The sequence below is a fragment of the Acipenser ruthenus genome, chromosome 7, assembly GCF_902713425.1.
Source record: "Acipenser ruthenus chromosome 7, fAciRut3.2 maternal haplotype, whole genome shotgun sequence".
NCBI lineage: Eukaryota > Metazoa > Chordata > Actinopteri > Acipenseriformes > Acipenseridae > Acipenser > Acipenser ruthenus.
This window is the reverse complement of record NC_081195.1, coordinates 10692910-10712674: the sequence shown is the minus strand read 5'-3', so window position 1 is coordinate 10712674 and position 19765 is coordinate 10692910. Positions and strand designations below refer to the sequence as shown.

Sequence of the window (19765 nt, the reverse complement as noted above, 5' to 3'; positions counted from 1 at the left end):
CTTTAAACGGCAATACAAGGGGAGTCTGTTAAAACCGGATGTTATTATTTTCTTCCCAGACTTCATCAGAGAAATAACAAAGAGGTTTGACTAAATCCAGACTCTAAACAAGGCCAGGGCCTGCAGGAATGTTGGAGGTTAGTTCAGCACTTCAAAAGCCTACTTTTTTCTCTTCCCATAAAAATATCAATTTATGCGAGAAGCAACTCCATTATCTGCTACCCCTGGTACATAAACAGTGCATTTCTAGGAAACCAATATGTCATGCAGCCTTCCTCACATGCACACGTATTAGATATTCTATTTTAAATCAAACATGCATTGAACACTTGCATATGTTGATTAAGGTTACATTTTCATCCAATTCAAACCCGATAATTGATATGATGCTTATTGATTAAATAGCACTGATGTCTTGATGCAGAATATCTTAGAAGCAGACTTAGGCAAAACGTTTTATCTTCCTTCATTGCACTACAACAACATGCTATATAACGTGAGCTTGTACAGCCCCACAATGTAAGCTATGTAAACCCCCTTACAGTGTTGAAATCTCAGAGAATCGCACAGCTGCATAAATGAGACATACTCCCGAGACAGCCTTCCCCACCTGCTTTATCAAATCATTAAAGAGTCCTGAACAATTATACATCAACAGCTGTGGGACCATCTTACTCACCAGTAACACATGTATCTATAAAAAAAGTGAAAAAACATACATGCTGAGCGTGCCACCTGTTACGCTTTTTAAATGCTAGTTTGGTAATATATTCATGTGCCTTCAAGTACAGTAGCTTCTGTACAATGAAAAGTCAGAAGCTAAGCAAGGGTGAGCCTGGTTAGGATATAGGTGTTGGTGTCTCAGTATAGTGCACTCTTCCTTCGCCCAGTACCGTCACATGGTGCTGTAGGAGGAGCCATGCTTTCCCATAAGGGTTCATTCTCTGGACTTGTTGAATGTCCCCTTCCCTAACTCATTCTGGAACACAATTCTATTCCCCAGGTTAGTAAGAATCTAATTGGCTGGATATACATCTGTTCTTTTAAAATAAAGAATTCCAAAGGCTTTTAAACCATTCATGCTAAATTCTTAAACACAATTGCTGTTCTATGCAAAGCTTATTATGTCAAATAAAATCAATTCATACCGGTAAGCAATTTCTATAAAACTGAAAACTGCTTTTCCTCTACTAAATTAAACCACATGTCTTTTGATCAATTGACAACAACAATCTCATGCTTCCTGTTCTGGACAATTTATATGGAGGACAGAAGGGAAAGAAAAGATCATGCTTTTAAGGGTCTCTAAGCCAAGGCAGAACACACAGAACACTCTCATCATGCATGTCGACATTCCCAATAGATCAGATCACTCTAACCTTCCCCAACACAACAGATCCCCATTGCCAATACTAGGGCAAGTCATCCATGCAGATACTGACTATCAAACTGAACCCACTGCCAATCGTTCGTGATGACTCAACCTTGTTCAATAATGTTTTATCAACTGAATTCAACATTTCAATACAGTGCTTGCTGCTTGCACAAACGTGTAAAAATGTCTTTCTGGCTTACGTTCAAGACAAACTTAATGCATGACAAATGTAACCCGAAGACACGGTAATTTAATACATTATTATCCAGCTCACCTGGTGTTCATTCACGATTTTCTAATAACATATGTTTATGGTTTTAAAAGCAAAACAATTACTTTTATATATTGCCACATCAAATTAAACGTGTAATGCTACCAGTAAGACATTTTTTTCCCCTTCTCGCATTATATGCCTTACACATTAATTTCTGCAAGTCTTGCCACTCATTAATTTTACGCTTTTCTTTAGTTTAACACAGGCAACATTTTCAAGCAAACAATTTTACCAAATTCTAAACTGTATACTAGCCATCGACCTGAAACAATGTGCATCTTGTATCTATAAGCACGCTTCTTACAGTATGCATATAAGGAAATGACAGATATGCTTACCAATTCCAGAGTTTAGAATTAAAAAAAAAAAAAAAAAAAAAAAAAATCCCAATGCCGGACTATCACATCAGTTTAATACTTTGTCCATTTCCATTCATAAACCCGACTTCTGTCCACTCAGTTCAGGGTACTGTATGAGACAACATCTTCTAAGCAAACATCATGATTGACATTCACTCCAAGCAATTAAACACGAGGTATTTGACCAAGTAACACCAATCCGCGCTAAAAGGAGGGAATACCAGTCAGCGCCAGATTGAAGAGGAGTAAACAGTAAATTGTTACCATGAGAAATTTTGTCACTTGATAACAGACTGTTTCAAGAAAAAATATATTTAAGAATGATTTACACCCTTATATTCTGTCATTTCAACAAATTAAAAGGAAACGTTTGCAACTGTAAACAACGCTTTTTGTGCTTTTAATATGGTTATGCAGTATATTATGGGAAAATAGTCAGGCTTTTGATACGAGGTAGAGTGTATGTGAGACAAGTACAGCACGATTGTTTGTACTTATCACCGTGGCACTTTCTAATGTAACATAAACATCAGCAAAGCCTTCCATGGATGGCAGCACTGGTTATGAGTAATGTGATTGTTAAGGAAGCCTACCAATCCAGCTTCCAAGCAGCTTCCTCTAGGCAATTTAGCTTTGTTTTAAGAGGATGTAGTCATATGATTGCAAACATCCCCAAAAAGTAAGATAGTTCATTACATTTTAGGAAGTTGCCGCTGAAAAAAATGATGAAGTGGCTAAGGATTTGCTGAATGGAAAGTATTATTCAAAATAAGCATTTGAAAAATATATATGTTAATCATATATATATATATATATATATATATATATATATATATATATATCTATATATATATATATATATATATATATATATTAGATACTTGATAAAAAGGTGAATAAAGATAACAAAACATATACTAGTGTGTGTGTGTGTGTATATATATATATACCCTTACTTAAGCAGGATGTGGACACTTCTCTCCTCTAACTTGCTTGCTACTTGTGTTTGCTGTTTGGGTAACTATGCATATTAATTGATGTCTTTCAGGTGTCAGAATCAGTCATTCTTCCCTTATTCGGCAGCAGCTTCTTCAAATTGCAAGTAGACTGATCAGTAGTTATCTTCTTGTGCGTTTGCCATTCCTTAAAGATGTCAGAAACAATGGACTTTGATTTCCTGGCTGAAGTGTTTTGGATAAAGATGCTCAGGTACCCACTATCATAACCCTTTGTAAACGTTGATCCTACTAAATAGCTGCTAACTGTGCTAGTCCAACAAGTGCTAGTCCAACAATCTGCTTCTTAAAATGTCCCAATGACACACACACTTTATTTCTTAAGAGTTCCTAATAAAGTCCAGGCCCTGAAGAATCAGATTGTGATCACCTACACACCCATTCAAACGGTCTCTTTTTGTTTTAGTACTCACACTATTAAGATGTATCTGTGCTGGCCCTGCAGACAAAGTGACTAAACTAAACTAAACTAAACTAAACTAAACAGAAAATATTGTAAGCAATTTAGCAGTGATTTTTTTGAAGCAATAAAAAACGTTAAGACATTGTGCTCTTCTATTATAGTCAATAACTAGTAAAACATCTGATTGCTCACTAATACACACAGTGAATCATCTTGCCTTAGGAATAGATCGTGGAACAGACGAACAATTATAAAGCATTGGTTATGGATTTGTTATATATGTTCTACTGAAGGAAGAAACACACAAAACACAACCATGTGCAGTGAATTCAATACAGTCCTTAAGCCGTGTGTGAAAGGGGTTATACAATGGTTTACTTCCATTCATAAGAGCTTTTCATGGATGAAGAATAATACCGTGGCTCAAGGAATTCTTTTAGTGCTTGTAGTACACAAAGCCATTTGGTTTTGTGCTGCATGTTTCTACAGCCAGACAGAGACTGCACTGATGTTTTCAATGGTTTTCCCAATCCATGTACTGATCAATTCACTCAGAGCTGCAGAATTCTTATGTTTAGCACGCACTCCCTTGGTATATTACATGTATTTTGAATAAAACAGATTTACAGCAGTACTGTAAATCTTTAAAATAGGACCCCTCTTACATTTTTACAGACAGAAATACACCAAAGATACACACAGTCGCTATTTGCTGTTTGATTTGATATGCAAAGAGCTTATGTGAATGATATAAACATTGGCAGTATTTAGATCTGCCACTTTTTGGATCAATCGAATGCACTGCATTATTTTAAAGTCATGTCAAATAAACTTGGAAAGTTCTCATATCCTGTTTTTAAGGCAGTTAGCACACTGTTTGACACCCAGTTCCATGACTCAGCATCTTATTATTTTCTCTCTGACTGCATGCATGTCCTTTTGTTAAGAAGAATAATGGGAAACATGTTTGGGCCATCAGCCTATTTGTAACTTATGTAAAAGGATACTCGATAAAAACTAACACAAGGCAAAGATAAAAAATATATATTTTAAACAAACCAAAACTTGTGACTAGTCCTATAGAACTATGTGTATTGTTCATTTTAATCAGGCAGTTATATTTATACTGTATATTAGAATGGTGTGCATGACTATTACATACATAATGGCATTGCAGCACTTTTAGAAAAACATTATAATAATCATTTGTGTTAAAAGGGGAGCACATGAGGCTAATAAAATCGTTATACAAAACATATTATAAATATGAATAATTAACTGAAAAGGCAGAATATGGCAGTCTCCTCTTACAAAGAGATTGCAATGCTATGCTTTGAAGTATGCTATCCTGTTATAATAAGTGCTATGTACTGTACATACAAATCCAGTATTGGAAAGAGCACTTTCCGAATGTCAGTAGGCTGCCTGTAATTTTGAATGCCTTGGCAGTTCTCGTCTCTCCTTCCACTGTTAATGAATAGGAAAGTGGAGACTGTTGCTCAAGGTCAGACGAAACAAAAGTAGTGGCCCTGGGGGGTTTAAAGAGCCTGGTCTTTAGAATGTGGAAGTCTTGCCTCTATTAGGGATTTTTTTTTTTTTTTTTTGGATGTATGAATTGGATTTAGCTGTGTTTTTGTAATGTATTACATTTAGCTTAATCTAAGAACTCAGCACGTGTTGCTTGATGTCTGTATAACTATAATTTGTTGCTTAGCATTTTTGTACTGTAGTCAGTTAGGCCTCAAATAATAAAACTAAATTAAAACATTTAATCACTATGGTTTTAGCAATGCGATGCCCTTTGCGAGACAGGAATTGGCTTTGTGCCATGTTAACATGTGTAAAGGGTCCTGAGAGTCACAGGGGATTCTGTATATGAATGCTTATCCCATGTCTTACTAGCTATTAGTAGATTGAGCTGTAGTGTGTTTGCAGGGGTCACTGGTTCAGGCATTGTTTCTATTACTTTGGGGTGGGGCTGAGATGGGCAATCTTTTGTGCAAGGTTCAACTAGCAGGAGTAAGGTGCTCACTGTGATCCTTGGGTTTACAGTCCCCATCTCTATCTTTTTTTTTTTTTTCATAATAATACCGTATGTGCCAATGATCACACAGCTTATTGAATTACAGAAAATTGCACTTTTGTGGACATCTTTTTTTTCTATTAATGTAGTGCACTAGGAGCACAATCTGGAGGCCAACTCACAATGAAAACGTAAAATTAACATTCAGAAATGCTGTAATTAAAATCGAAATTGTTAAAACAGTTCTCCTCATCTAGAAAGTACTAGAGATACAATAAAATGTTCAAGTAACAACAAAACAAATATGAAACTAAATTAATTTAGAGTCCAATATATTAGCATTTAAAAGTTCAGTAAATGGCTAAACTAAACTGACGCATTTATATATTTCAGCTTGACACTTCAAGTGGGACTAGTAACAAGCAACTTAAACAAAATTTGCATATTGCTACAATTGCAGTCAAGGAAATACCAGTATGCATAATCAATGTATTTTACATCTCCCTGAAGAGTGTTGTGTGAAGACAGTCCACAATTACAGACCTACAGCAGAATGATAAGTGCATTCACTGTGGCTCCACACAAACTGTCTGTTCCAAATTAATCAGAGCTTCCATGAAAGAGCTCCACTTTCAAAGACTGTTAATGGTCTGACTTTTGTAAAAGGACTACAGCTATCAATACCATGGTTTGAATAGAAAAGTTAAACTTTCTCAGTAGACATGTTAGTCAAGCATGAAGCTAATCCACAATGGCTCATTATCCTTTAGAAAGTTTGCAAATGTTTGAAATAGCAATCATAACAAAATTCAACTCTACAACGTTTGTACGATTTCCTATTTCATATTTGCAGAATTAAAAAAGAATAAAAAGACAAACAACTGAGACATATATTGTCTATTTAAAACCCTGTATAACTGCTGGCCTTTGTTTACATAGAAAGCCCAGACATAGGTGATATCAGTCCCAGTCTCCTCTCTCTTCTGAATTAAGAGCTTTGTTTGAGCCTTTATTTATTTAGAAACAAAGATAGCCTTTATCAACAAAACATTTGTTAGATAAAACTAAATTACATGTGATTGTATCTTGGGAACATACAGTAAACTAGAGAAATATACTGTATGTATACTGACATGACCAAAACACTAAGAAACCAGCAGGGGGAAACAATATTTGGCATTGAGATTAATTAAAATGGTTAGCTATACAAAACAAAACAGTAGTTGCAGTTCATGAAACATTTTTTATTGGCTAAAGGCAACTTGTAATAATAATAATACTGTATTAAGTAATTCAGCATTGTTTGATTGCAGCGTTTAATAGTTATGGATACAGTAAATCCTTTCACCTTTGTCTGTGACATGAAACATAACATAAATATTTTATGAAAGGTGCTATATAAAATAAAGATTATTATTATTATTATTATTATTATTATTATTATTATTATTATTATTATTATTATTATAACAATTTATGATATCAATGGCACAAGAAACATTATCACAATCCATTTTATCTGTACAAACTGACTACACCACAGACTTGATTGGTGCAGAAAAATAGACGAATCAAACTCAGCTGGTATAACAATGATACTAAGTGATAATTTTCTTTCTGTAATTCAGTGTGTTGTTTGTTGCTTATTCTTTGATTGAACTGCAAACAGGATAGTTCATGATAAAACAGGATCTTATTTAATACATGCATTGTTTGGTACCACTGGTAAATGTGTCCAGATGTTCTCTTATGATCTGCAGCTGGTATATTCAATGTTATTGTTTAGTTCTGCTTTTTTAAACTCAGTAGTATTTTGTTTAAACAGTTCCTGGGTAAATTCACTGAAATCCCTTATATCTTTGCACAAATGTCCTAGCAGTAAATTATAACTAGATTAGTAGTGTTGGTGGTTAAAATATGTTTTGTTTCTCTGGAGCTTTCAGTTTGAACACTGAAATTTACTATTACTGTGTTATTATTATTATTATTATTATTTATTTCTTAGCAGATGCCCTTATCCAGGGCGACTTACAATTGTTACAAGATATCACATTATACATTATATCACATTATACAGATATCACATTATTTTACATACAATTACCCATTTATACAGTTGGGTTTTTTTTTTTTACTGGAGCAATCTAGGTAAAGTACCTTGCTCAAGGGTACAGCAGCAGTGTCCCCATCGGTCAAGAGTCCAGAGCCCTAACCACTACTCCACACTGCTGTTAATGTGTTTAGGAATGTGTTTAGGAAGTGACTCAGTGACTACGTACAGTAAGTAGCATGTACAGAATATATCTGACATGTGCTTAATGGTATACAGTACCTCCAGTGAATATATAAAGCAATGCCTAAAAAAATACGAATGTTATGGTCTGATGATGGGAGTCGTATCTGAAGTATCTTCCTCGAGATCCATGTCATGATTATACAGGCTTTCAGACTCAACTGCAATCATTGTTACTGCATTCTCTTCAATATGTTCCTGTCTTTTCCTCCCCATGTTTATCGGTGGTTTATCCTCAGGAAAGCTTTGGTGAAGCATAGATGGCTCATTGTCTTTTGACGGTTTGATTTTCAGTATGCTCTCAAGGTATGCTAAGGGAGTTGTCTTCTGTTTTTTAACAGGATTGTTGAAGCTGTACGTTTGCTCTGTATCCCCAGTTTCTGTCACATCCACCAACATAGCAGAAGGATCTGCAGATTGGCTGGCTGGGTCTTTAGACAGCTTTGTCTTTTTCTTTTTACTTATTATGAAGTAGGAAAAGCCAGTTGTAACAAGCATAGCTCCTGAAAAGAAAAGAAACTGAAGGCTTTCGTTTGCATCTTAGACATTACAGTACTTTATGTAGCCTTAACATTTGCATGGATTTTCCTTGGACTGCTGTACTTGGCCTCAGTGTAAACCTAAGCACTTGAATACAGAATATACTGTAAAACAGACATAATTGACAGTTTTGACATTCCCAGAAATGCATATACATATGGTTGCCAGGTATCAGAGGTGCTAACAATCCCTCATTTGGAAAGACTCTCCCTTATTTTGACACTGTCCCTCATCAGCTAGAATTTTATTAGCATAAAAGTGTCATTTATGAATCATATATCTGTAAATAAATCTATGTGGATGTAGTAAGCCTTCTAAATGAGTTGAGGTGCTGTATCTGAGCTAGCAGTGGCAAAAATCTAGACTCGGCTAGTTGAGGCAATAATCTAGGGATAGAGATACAGCAGTTTATTAAATGTAGACGATTCAAAATAAATCTACTGGATATCTCACGGAAGAGGGCTGTTAAATATTCATTTTACTGGGTGTGAAATATAAGACTATAGGCAGCATTTTCAGAGATGTTTACTCCAGTGCCATTAACTGAATGTTAAAGTTACAAAACTCTATCCTTACAGTGGCTTTAAAAAAATCCTTATAGTGACTTTTAGTACCAACAAACAAAAACTATGATAGCTGTGTGCAAATATTCAATGCTAACACTCTGGGCTCTGGACTCCTGACCGGAGGGTCATGGGTTCAATCCCAGGTGGGAGACACTGCTGCTGTACCCTTGAGCAAGGTACTTTACCTAGATTGCTCCAGTAAAAACCCAACTGTATAAATGGGTAATTGTATATCATAATGTGATATCTTGTAACAACTGTAAGTCACCGTGGATAAGGGCGTCTGCTAAGAAATAAATAATAATAATAAAAAATAATAATAACACTACATACTGTTGTCTTGACCTGAGCACCCCCTGCTATTCAATGCCACAACTGTGTGTTGGTTTTGAGGTCTGATTGAGGCCACCAAAATCATTTTACATGAGTATTTACAGAACGTGTGAATTAACCTGCTGCATCTCTGCCCAGTCTGTTTTTACGATGCTTCACGTTACCTGGAATAGTAGCATGCCACACCAGGACTGGGTGCAGAAAACACACAACAGACATCAGTGTATAGGCTAAAAACTTTTGAAAGCCACCCAGTCTAGCTGTTTTTGTCCATCGGATAGAAAGTGTGGAGTCAGACTTGCAGCTGCAATACAGAAAGGTTACATTTGATAAATAAGTGATTTAATATGTAATATAAAACACAACAGTAAAACTTAATCTGCATAATATTGTACTATAGTACAGTTCTTAAAATACCTTTTTGTGACTATGTAAACGCCTTATAAGTTATAAGTTACCTATTAACCAGTCCATTAACCCTGCCTATAAAATCACTGCTCTGTACAAAAATGGCTAATCTTGTTCCACAAATTAGAAGAGAGGGCCCTCTACTGAAAGAAAAGGATATTGTCTTAATTCAGTATTCAGGCCCCCTTCCTTTATTTAACTATAAAACAGGTTCATTACAGCATGTAGAATTACCACTATACATGCTTAAAACAAAACAGTAACTCCATGTCTCGTTTGCACAATGTAAGAAACTTCATTGGATTTATGTAGATTGTATAATAAATCATTTCTGAACAAGGACCTCTTCTCTCAAATTTTACTTCTAGAAAAAAAACCCCAGACACTTTGTTTTAGATATAAGCAAACATGGTTTTAAATTACATGACAATAAGTATGATATACTTATTAATAAATGTGTACATTTTCACATTTATAATCTCTATAAACCATTGAAATGGTAAAGCATTCCGCTTGATCGTGTTATCATGCACTGTAGTAAGTATGAAACACACCTTAAAGAAAGGGAATTAATGGGAGAATGGTAGGATATGTATATATAGGTTGATCTTATTGCACATTCCAGATATTAAATGTTTCTGCTGTATATAGATCTAAAGCAGTTAGCTTCACGTTCAAATTATGTCATTTCCTCATACAGAAATGTTTGTTTAATCTATTCTTTTTCCAAACTTAGCAATAGTGAAAAAAACATTTAGGGCTTCATACATTTTGGACAAGACCTGAAAATACCAGCAAAATCGCTGAGGCTAGCCATTCTTTTGAACCGAGTCATGAATCATGTGGTGTAGTTCAGGGCACATCAGATTGTGACTCATTTGGGAAAACAGCGAATTGTTTTTACTTGTGTCAAATTGTTACATTCTTTAAAAGCAAGAAAGTGATTAAACTTCAAATGAAGTGGTGTATTGTCGGTGAATGTTGAATTATTACTCATGGTAGGGCATTGGTCTGCTTGCTATTGTTAAGGTCTGTTATTCTAGCTCAGCCAGCGACTCAGCCTGTGACCATGGGCAGGCCACTTGACCTCCTCCCACGTCTTATTATTCACTAATGAAGCAGGACCCCACTTAGTCTCCGAGTTCTAGTGGAAGCATCTCGCTTACTAAACCAGTATGGTGAGAGTATCTCAATGAAGCAATACCTGATACCCAGGCTAGACCCCACTTTAAATGGGAGTTGTTTTTTTGTTTGTTTGTTTTTGAAGAACTCTTTATTCTCTCTATTATCTTATTAATTTTTATTTATTTTTTAATTAAGAATGTTCAGTCTCATTGTAAGGATAACTGCAGCATAATAAAACAAAGTGTTTTTAACTGACTACCAATAGTATTTCATAGAATGGATATTAAAACATGAATTTGGAGTCTTTATGAGAAGGACTCTAATGCTTGTTTAGTGTGTGCTTGTTACAGTTTGTGATTTTAAAAGTAAATGGTTTGCAAGATAAATAAAAGCATGTACAAAACTCCTTTGCAATAATAAACAGATATATACTCACGGGAAAAATGGCCCCAGCAGTAAGTCAATGAAATACGAAAGTTCAAAAACACTAACGGCAGCTGCTGAAATACTTACAAAGGAAAGCATATGTTAAATGAATATATATATATATATATATATATATATATATATATATATATATATATATATATATATATATATATATATATATTTGTATATGTTAAAACAACAAGCTTATTGGGGTATAATAATAAAGAGATTGTATTTCAAAATAAGATTTGAGTATTTAATAGACAACCTTTCACTCTGGTGTCAGGTCCTGTTGCTTGAGGCCATAAAACAGATTACTACACTATTTTTTAATCCACTTGACTTCCTCACAGACATGCAATGCCATCTCTGTCAACCATTTATTGCTGCATTCTAGATAGTACTGCTGAAATGTATCTCTAGACTTCACTGAAATCTACGTCAGTCCCCAGATCCCTGACTGTGACACAAACATAATTTCTTAGGGAAAACATTGAAATCACTTACAGATTGTAAAAAGGAGACATGATGTAAATCAAGCTAATTAACACTGTTACAGATTTAATAGGTAGCAAATTTAACTCCAGGCCAGAATGTTAAACACATTCTATTTAACAACCACTCAGCAGGGCATGTTTTGCATCACTGCAATAGATCTTGGTACTGCGCTTACATGAAAAGATCTTGGGTAAGCTTTGACACTGTGAAATATCCATGTACAAACATTAGTTATTCTACCCACCCTGCATTTTAAAACAACTACATGTTCAGATGGCTTTTCTGTATGAATATGTTCACTAAGTTAATACTCACAGAAGATAGACACCAAGACTTTTGAATTCTCCCTGAAGGATGGTTTCTATTCCTACTCCCAGAAGAACTTTGTTTAATTCAAGATGTTTTGGGATGGAAAGGAAAGGGAAATGTATTTTTCAAATTAAGAAAATTCAATTAAAAAAACAAAACAAAATAAAATATTTTTGGTCACATATCTAATTGATCATACAGATCTGATGAAAACTGATCAAAGCAACTAGTAACAACGAAATTAGGAGATGTATTCAGTAAAAAAAAGTCCCTATGGTGTCACTATACTGTAATGTTTACTGAATATAAAGTAAACAGTTAATTATGCTGTTTCTAAAAGCATTACATTGTTTTGTTATATTACAGTAATCTGAAAAAATGTAATAACATTTTCTATATAGCTACCTGTGATTTGTAGAACAGTTTCATGATTGTATTGTCTGGAGGCCTGGCATGCAAAGCAAAACCAATGCATCCACAATAGGTCAGGGTCTGTAACACTTCAATGTGGTTTGCTGTAGAGTTTATCAGTGCCACAATGTCAAATATTGAATGTTTAAACTTCTTTATAGAATGAATTAATTAAAAAAATGATTTTTGTATTTAACTTAATCATAATGGTTTTGATCAGGAGCAATAGTGTTGACTAAGGAGGTTCACAGTTAAAATAAATAAATAAATACGTGAACCTCATTACCATGTGAATTACTCAGAACATAAGCATATATTTATTATTATTATTATTATTTATTTCTTAGCAGACGCCCTTATCCAGAGCGACTTACAATCGTAAGCAAATACATTTCAAGTGTTACAATACAAGTAATACAATAAGAGCAAGAAATACAATAACTAATATATAAATTCCAACCTACGTGATATCATGGTTAAAACTTGCATTGCACAATAAAACTTAAATAGCAAAAGGAAACAATTTAACTTTTAGAAAAAACATGGGCATTGTCCATTTCCTCCCTCTTATGTATAATAAGCATTGTTGTGGGGATAGCACGATGCTGAGGTGAGTTTGCAAGTTTTGCACCATGTTCTGATCCCTTAAACAAAGAAGCCTATTCATGAGTACAGAAAAACACTCTGTACAAGAGAGCACAAGAGAAGGGTGTAAAACTATTCCACAACATCTTGTAGAGCAGCTGACTCTGATTTGCAGCATTGCAAGGATAAGGTTTTTGTTCCATTAAGATGATTCATTAACAATAGGTCTTAAACAAGTACAATTACAACAGTAAGTTAGTGTGTAAAACACAGGTTAAACAAACAACATGTTTAGGAATTAAATAGTGTAAAGTACTCCAGCATCCCTAATGTCTTCCAGATCTCAACTGCTTTCCAACACCTGAAACTCATTTGTGATTTTTATTTCTACCACAGTGCAGAAAATGAATTTATATATTGTAAGTTCTACAGGTTTTTGTTTTTTTTTATCAGTTTATAGAAATGTAAGTTCTTCTAGTACAAACAAATAAAGTATCACTAAGTGTGCCAAATCCCACTTATTGAAAAGCATTTCAAACTGTGAACAGTCAGTTCTATTTCTTGGGAGTTTATAATAACGATAATATTACGATAATAAATGGCTTTAGACATAGTTCACTGGAAGGTTATGGCACATACATTGTGTGACACTTTTCAGACACATTTATAATTATTTTGTTATCTGGGCTAGTGGTTATAGAGATAAATAATATATTATTTAATTGCAGAATTGAGAAAAAAAGTGAATATAATATGTACTGCTATATATAAACTATTTGAAAAAAGAAAATCTGTTGACATGTTAGTAAACACAGTTTAGCTCCTTTCAATGGGACAAAAAATGTTGTATACGGGTCTTTCTACAGAAAGAGGACAAATTGGGCCTTTTTTTATAGTGAAACAACCAAAATTAAATAAGAAAATTTTTTAACTGCATATAACATAAGTCAGCCGAAATTTTAATGTATTTTTCAATATTTGTGTTCAAAAATGTTTTAGCACATAAATCTGTCATTACTGTAACACAACTAAAAACTGTGATATAAAGAGAAATATACATAAAATTAAAATCGATTAGGCATTAGAACATTACACATTAGTGAAAATATTTATTCCATTTTTCAAAAGATTTTCATATTTATTGACTAATTAAATTAAAGTTAAACTTAGTTTTGACACTTTTATCAGGTTTTGTACTGATATTTTTTATTTAAAAATATGTTAGCAATGATTAAAAGTATACCAAATTATTTAAATAAATAAATAAATAAATAAATAAAATTATATATATATATATATATATATATATATATATATATATATATATATATATATATATATATATATATGAGCCCTTCACTCCTGCCAATGCTGCTGCAGTTTTATTAACTAAAATAACTATTGTTACGGTAAGGACATTACAGTTACAGGAATGACAGCTTGTTACGGTAATGACACTAAAAGATTTAAACAGTGATTTAAAATAAATATGTAAAGAAATAAACCATGTATAATGACAATACACAGATTCCAAAATAGGTTTTATTGGAAATCGTAAAACTTTAAAACACGCTGGGGCTGATGTAAGGATAGGCATAGTGCAAACAATTGTGGCTGCAAAATCCAGATTGCCCAGCAGCCAGGCAATTATTTTGCACTGTGGCCTATGTAAACTTAAGAGTAATGCAAATTACTCAACACGCACAAACAATGAGCTGCAATCATGACAATGAGGGTCACAATGAGCACCGGCCGTGCATCGGGCTATTTAGCGGACGCACTGAAAGCCCAGAGGCGAGGTGAGTTAGGAGTATAGAGAGCAGTAGGCGCTGTATGAGATTTGTGGAGCACGAAAATCAAACCAAACAAAAACATATGTCAGAGGAAGGGCAGCAAAGTCCTCTTGGCACACGGAAAAGAAAATAAGTTTTTTTTGTTGTTGTCGTGGTGCGGTCTGTCCTACGACACATTTGCTTGTCGCATTGCGTGCGGTGTGTAGATGCCAGTCTAAATAGAGTAAAGCATTATGATATGCACTGCCTAGCCACTTTATTGTGTGCATTTCTACCCTATTGGATTTGATGGGGTTGTGGCCTTTACTGACTATTTCACCTCACATAACCCTTTACAGTTCTGGTCACCCTGCTACAAAAAGGATATTGCTGCTCTAGAAAGAGTGCAAAGAAGAGAGACCAGAATTATTCCTGGTTTAAAAGGCATGCCATATGCAGACAGGCTAAAATAATTGAATCTATTCAGACTTGAACAAAGAAGACTACGCGGTGATCTGATTCAAGCATTCAAAATTCTAAAAGGTTGCCCCAGGGGACTTTTTCAAAGTGAAAAAAGAAACAAGGACCAGGGGTCACAAATGGAGATTAGATAAAGGGGCATTCAAAACAGAAAATAGGAGGCACTTTTTCACACAGAGAATTGTGGGAGTCTGGAACCAACTCCCCAGTAATGTTGTTGAAGCTGACACCCTGGGATCCTTCAAGAAGCTGCTTGATGAGATTCTGGGATCAATAAGCTACTAACAACCAAACGAGCAAGATGGGCCGAATGGCCTCCTCTCGTTTGTAAGCTTTCTTATGTTCTTATGTGCTTACTGACTAAATATCTTGGCATTGTTAAATAGAGCAAAATATTTATATTATATATTAACTACGATTCATAGGCAAGTATTTCAATCACAAGGCCATCTTACAAGGGAATATGCACCCCAAAATAAAATCAATTTTCTAGTAATGCAGATGGGAGTGGACTTAAAGGGCATTAATGCCCCTCCCCTAGTCATTCTGCATTCAAAGAAAATACTAACAAATGAATTTACATTTAACATTAATTTAGTACAAAGTATTTCCAAAAAGTGTCATTACCGTAACAGCTCTGTCATTACCGAAACTAAATAAGTTGTTACGGTAATGACTGTTACGGTAATGACAATTTTAAGCATTTTCATGAATTTATAAAAATCTGAGGCCTATACATTCTGACCTTGCCTAACTTTGAACATATAAATCATGAAATAATTCTAACCTATAATTATTTGTTTCATAAAACATTATAGCACGTACAGTAATGACGCATACCAAACCCAATCAATGATTTTCAGAAACTTGAAGTGATTTTTTTAAAAGAAATATTTGAAACTGATCTACTCCCCATGTGGCCATTTCTCTTCTTATGATCACATGCTCAAAGGAGTGGCCAAAGAGGCTTTCACACGGAACTTGGTGAGCCTGCCACCTCCTTGCGCGCCGCTCTCTAGTCGCCGCAGACCACTGTTCACACCAAACGTGGCAGGGGAGTGACAGGGGAAAGTCAGTGGGTAGTCTGTTGTTACATCACAACTGAATGTACAGTGACTTTTGGTTGCCAAGCAACAAACATTTAATGTCAGCGGGAAGGGAAAACGCTTTTATACCGAAGACAAAAAGGTACGGCGAATATCATTGGCTGATACAGGCGCTCCGGTTTGATGAAGGCAGATTTCAAACTTACTTAATATTGTATTATCCAACTCTGAAATCATAACCACGAGCTTTACCTCCATTTTAATTTATTTAATTGTTTTTATTTCTTCCTCACAAAGGAGCCTCCTACTTTCCCCTGATTGGCTGCTGGTAGTTTACGTCACGGCGCGGCGAAAGTTGAAAATATTTGATCTCCTGCGCACCGCTCTGCGGTGCGGTGGGGTGCCGCTTCTCTCTGCTGCTGCGTGTGACCGCCTTCATTGAAAACAATTGCTGCTGCCACCCCGCGTCCGATGTGAACGCCCCTTTCGCATATTTTCACTAGATGGCAATAAACATACACTGTCTGTTACGGTAATGACATTGAAAACTGGGGACAGGTTTTCAATGTCTTTTTATTCAAAAATAAAAAAATATATATTTTAAAATAGTAGTTCAACAGCATACATTCCTTTTTAAAAAAATATTGTCATATTTTAAAATGATTACATAAAATACATTTGGTTTGATGAGAAAGTATAAGAGCTGGAAGTGGGGACACTGAACTTTTAAAAAATCACCCTTAAATGTTAATTTTGCATAAATATATATATATATATATATATATATATATATATATATATTTGCTAAATGTTAATTAAAACAGATATATACATATGTATATTGCATAGGTGGGGACTCAATTTGTCCCATTTCTGTAGAATGACCCATACATCGTAATTGCTTCAGGAAATAGCTCTTTTTTAGGTATAAAAGTAAAAAATGTACGTTTATATATTTCATTGTATTTATTTAAAATTATTATTTAAAATAGAATACACCTGTGTATTTATCAAAAAGTAAATATCACAAACATCATAATTAAAAAGTTTTGATTCACATCCAACAAATCAAAAGGTTATGTAGTGTAACATAACTGTTCTCTTTCCAAAATATTTTTAAATCAGAAGTGTCACAATAATAAAGATGCTTTATACATTTATCACTCACATTTAGTCTAAATACTGTATTTAATATATTTTTTTTTATCTTTGCATAAATCTGCCACCAACCTTCCTACCTGCTGCTGTAGAAATACCAAGGACTCTACAAATGCACTCCACAACAATCCAGGCAACTGCTCGTTCCATTGTAAAGGACCTTACGCTTTTTGTTCAACAATTAAAAAGCTTCCTGTCACCTACTGCAAAGCAGGCATATGAAGGAAGAAAAATAATTTACAGAATCTTACTTATGGAAAAAACAAAACCTGTCTCAAAATATTTGTTCTTGTTGTTGGTGATGACATTCCAGTAATGCTTGGTTTCCTGTTTGCAAACAAGGGTCTCACTCCATTAATCACAAAATGTTCAGATTTCACCAAACTTAACCAGTTTATTCTGCTTCCAAGCCGTCTGAGGGCGATGAAGAAAACCAAACTCACCACTGTGTGTTGAAAGGTTGTTTAATTATTACCTGTATACAGTAACCCCAAGGCCCTGTCCACACTACATAACCATTCTCGAGAACCGTACTCAAAACCATTCTAACAAACTTCACACTGTGAAGTACCGTTTCATGTAATGTTGTTGAAGTACCTTCAAAGTTGTGAAGTACCTTCTCCCCAGTAATGTTGTTGAAGCTGACACCCTGGGATCCTTCAAGAAGCTACTTGTTGAGATTCTGGGATCAATAAGCTACTAACAACCAAACGAGCAAGATGGGCTGAATAGCCTTCTCTCGTTTGTAAACTTTCTTATGTTCTTATGTTTAGTCGGGCTTAATGCGTCCGCACACTATTAGAATAGTTTGTTTACAGTTCCTTGAAGTGCAATGAACAGTGGAAATTAATACAATAGTATCCCACCATGCACTGTATTTTATTTTAAAATAATGTGTTTTGCTTCATTAATAGAGGTGCATATATGTATATCTAGTGTTGTGCTGCAGACTGCAACCACCATTCAGAAACTTTCTGAGAAAGAGAAAACTGCACTTTCGTTAGTCGATTGTATGTATTGCTGGTCCCTAAATGGCAAGACTAAATAGGCTACTAATAAAAAATAAACACCACCATTTGTGTATAGACATGTAATTTTATCATGTTCATGGTATATTACTGTAGGCCTATACTACAGAGAACAACGAAGCACAACTGTTAAAACGTACAGCAGAATAATAAATCGGTGTCCACGCTGTGCTCTTCGTGCGGCTGACACATCTGCTGATAACTAACTTATACAAAGCTGAGAACGCTTCGTCATGTCTATTTTTACTACCATGTTGGTCGTCTGGTGTTGAGGTGGGGGGATACTATTATATGATAGTGTTTTTTGCGTATGCACTCTCCCATGTGTATGATGCATATAACGAGCGTCCCGCTGAACAGTTTCCAAATGTTGGCAAGTATGCCTATGACAAAAAAAAAAAAAGAAAAATACCTATGTTCACATTTTCAAGAATATGGTACACAAAGATAAATACACTACAGTAACTGCAGTAATTACAGTGTATATGATTTATAATGCAGTGAGCAGCTTTGTTCAGGATGACTGATGTAACATTATGCATGACTGCCTCACTGACTGGGAGATTATGGAGAAGTTAAACTAGTGTTGCTGAGTACTAATGATGCACTGGTTTAAAACATCAACTTTACTTACCAAAGAGTATAAAACATGCAAATAAGCAGTTATATTTTTAGTTTTTCAAACTGCACTTTAAAAAATTATAACCTTGAATATTGTTACTGTTTTTTTGTTTTCTTTTTATAAAGTAAACATAAAGACATTTTTAGAAGCGCAATAAACCACACCAGGGTCTGTGTAAGACACACCTTAACACACAACCTGTCTGGAAAATTATGAGATGTTAGAGCACAAAAAAAAAAAAAAAACTATTTTGAATTATAATATAGCAAATTCCATATCCTCTTGAGAAATAACAAATAATATTGGAAATTCAAAATTATTATTAAAAAAGAAAAGGGACAAAAACAAATAACAATAACAAGTGAAAGAATGAAGCCATGTTGTTTGTTTTATAAAGCAAGGATTCAAATACATGCGCTAGTACATTTTAGTACAGAACTGTATTTTTTCCTTTCACTTTTGCTGTATTACAAATGCCATCTGTTTACAGCTATATAACAACAAAGAGCTACCGGAAGACATTTATTTGTAGAATACAAAAGTGGTGTCAAAGGGCACCGCTATTGGCTGACTGGCTGTCAAATCTAATTATTATGGATTGCTTCCATGCATTAGAGATCAACAATCTGTTTTAATGGCTCACACTGTTGATAATACAACAACAACAACAACAACAACAACAACAACAACACATGCGTTATTGTGTTTCTGC

At 34.5% G+C, this 19765-nt stretch overlaps 1 protein-coding gene and 1 long non-coding RNA gene across 5 annotated transcripts in view; one reads left to right on the top strand and one right to left on the bottom strand.

The window, feature by feature from the left end:
• LOC131737441 (uncharacterized) overlaps window positions 1–19765 on the top strand; it is a 67103-nt gene that overhangs the window by 2275 nt on the left and 45063 nt on the right. For all 4 annotated transcript variants that reach the window (XR_009329048.1, XR_009329047.1, XR_009329049.1 and 1 more), the window contains 2 exons: window positions 60–137; window positions 3057–3217. This is a non-coding gene — a long non-coding RNA (uncharacterized LOC131737441). The remainder of the gene's footprint in view (window positions 1–59; window positions 138–3056; window positions 3218–19765) is intronic.
• On the bottom strand, window positions 6852–17678 carry LOC117414821 (transmembrane protein 72-like). The gene is made up of 5 exons (XM_059026336.1): window positions 17484–17678; window positions 11958–12024; window positions 11152–11223; window positions 9347–9486; window positions 6852–8246 (listed from the first exon to the last, which is right to left on the bottom strand). Exons 1-5 carry the CDS (start codon window positions 17551–17553, stop codon window positions 7825–7827), a joined length of 771 nt encoding a protein of 256 aa, XP_058882319.1. The 5' UTR covers window positions 17554–17678; the 3' UTR covers window positions 6852–7824.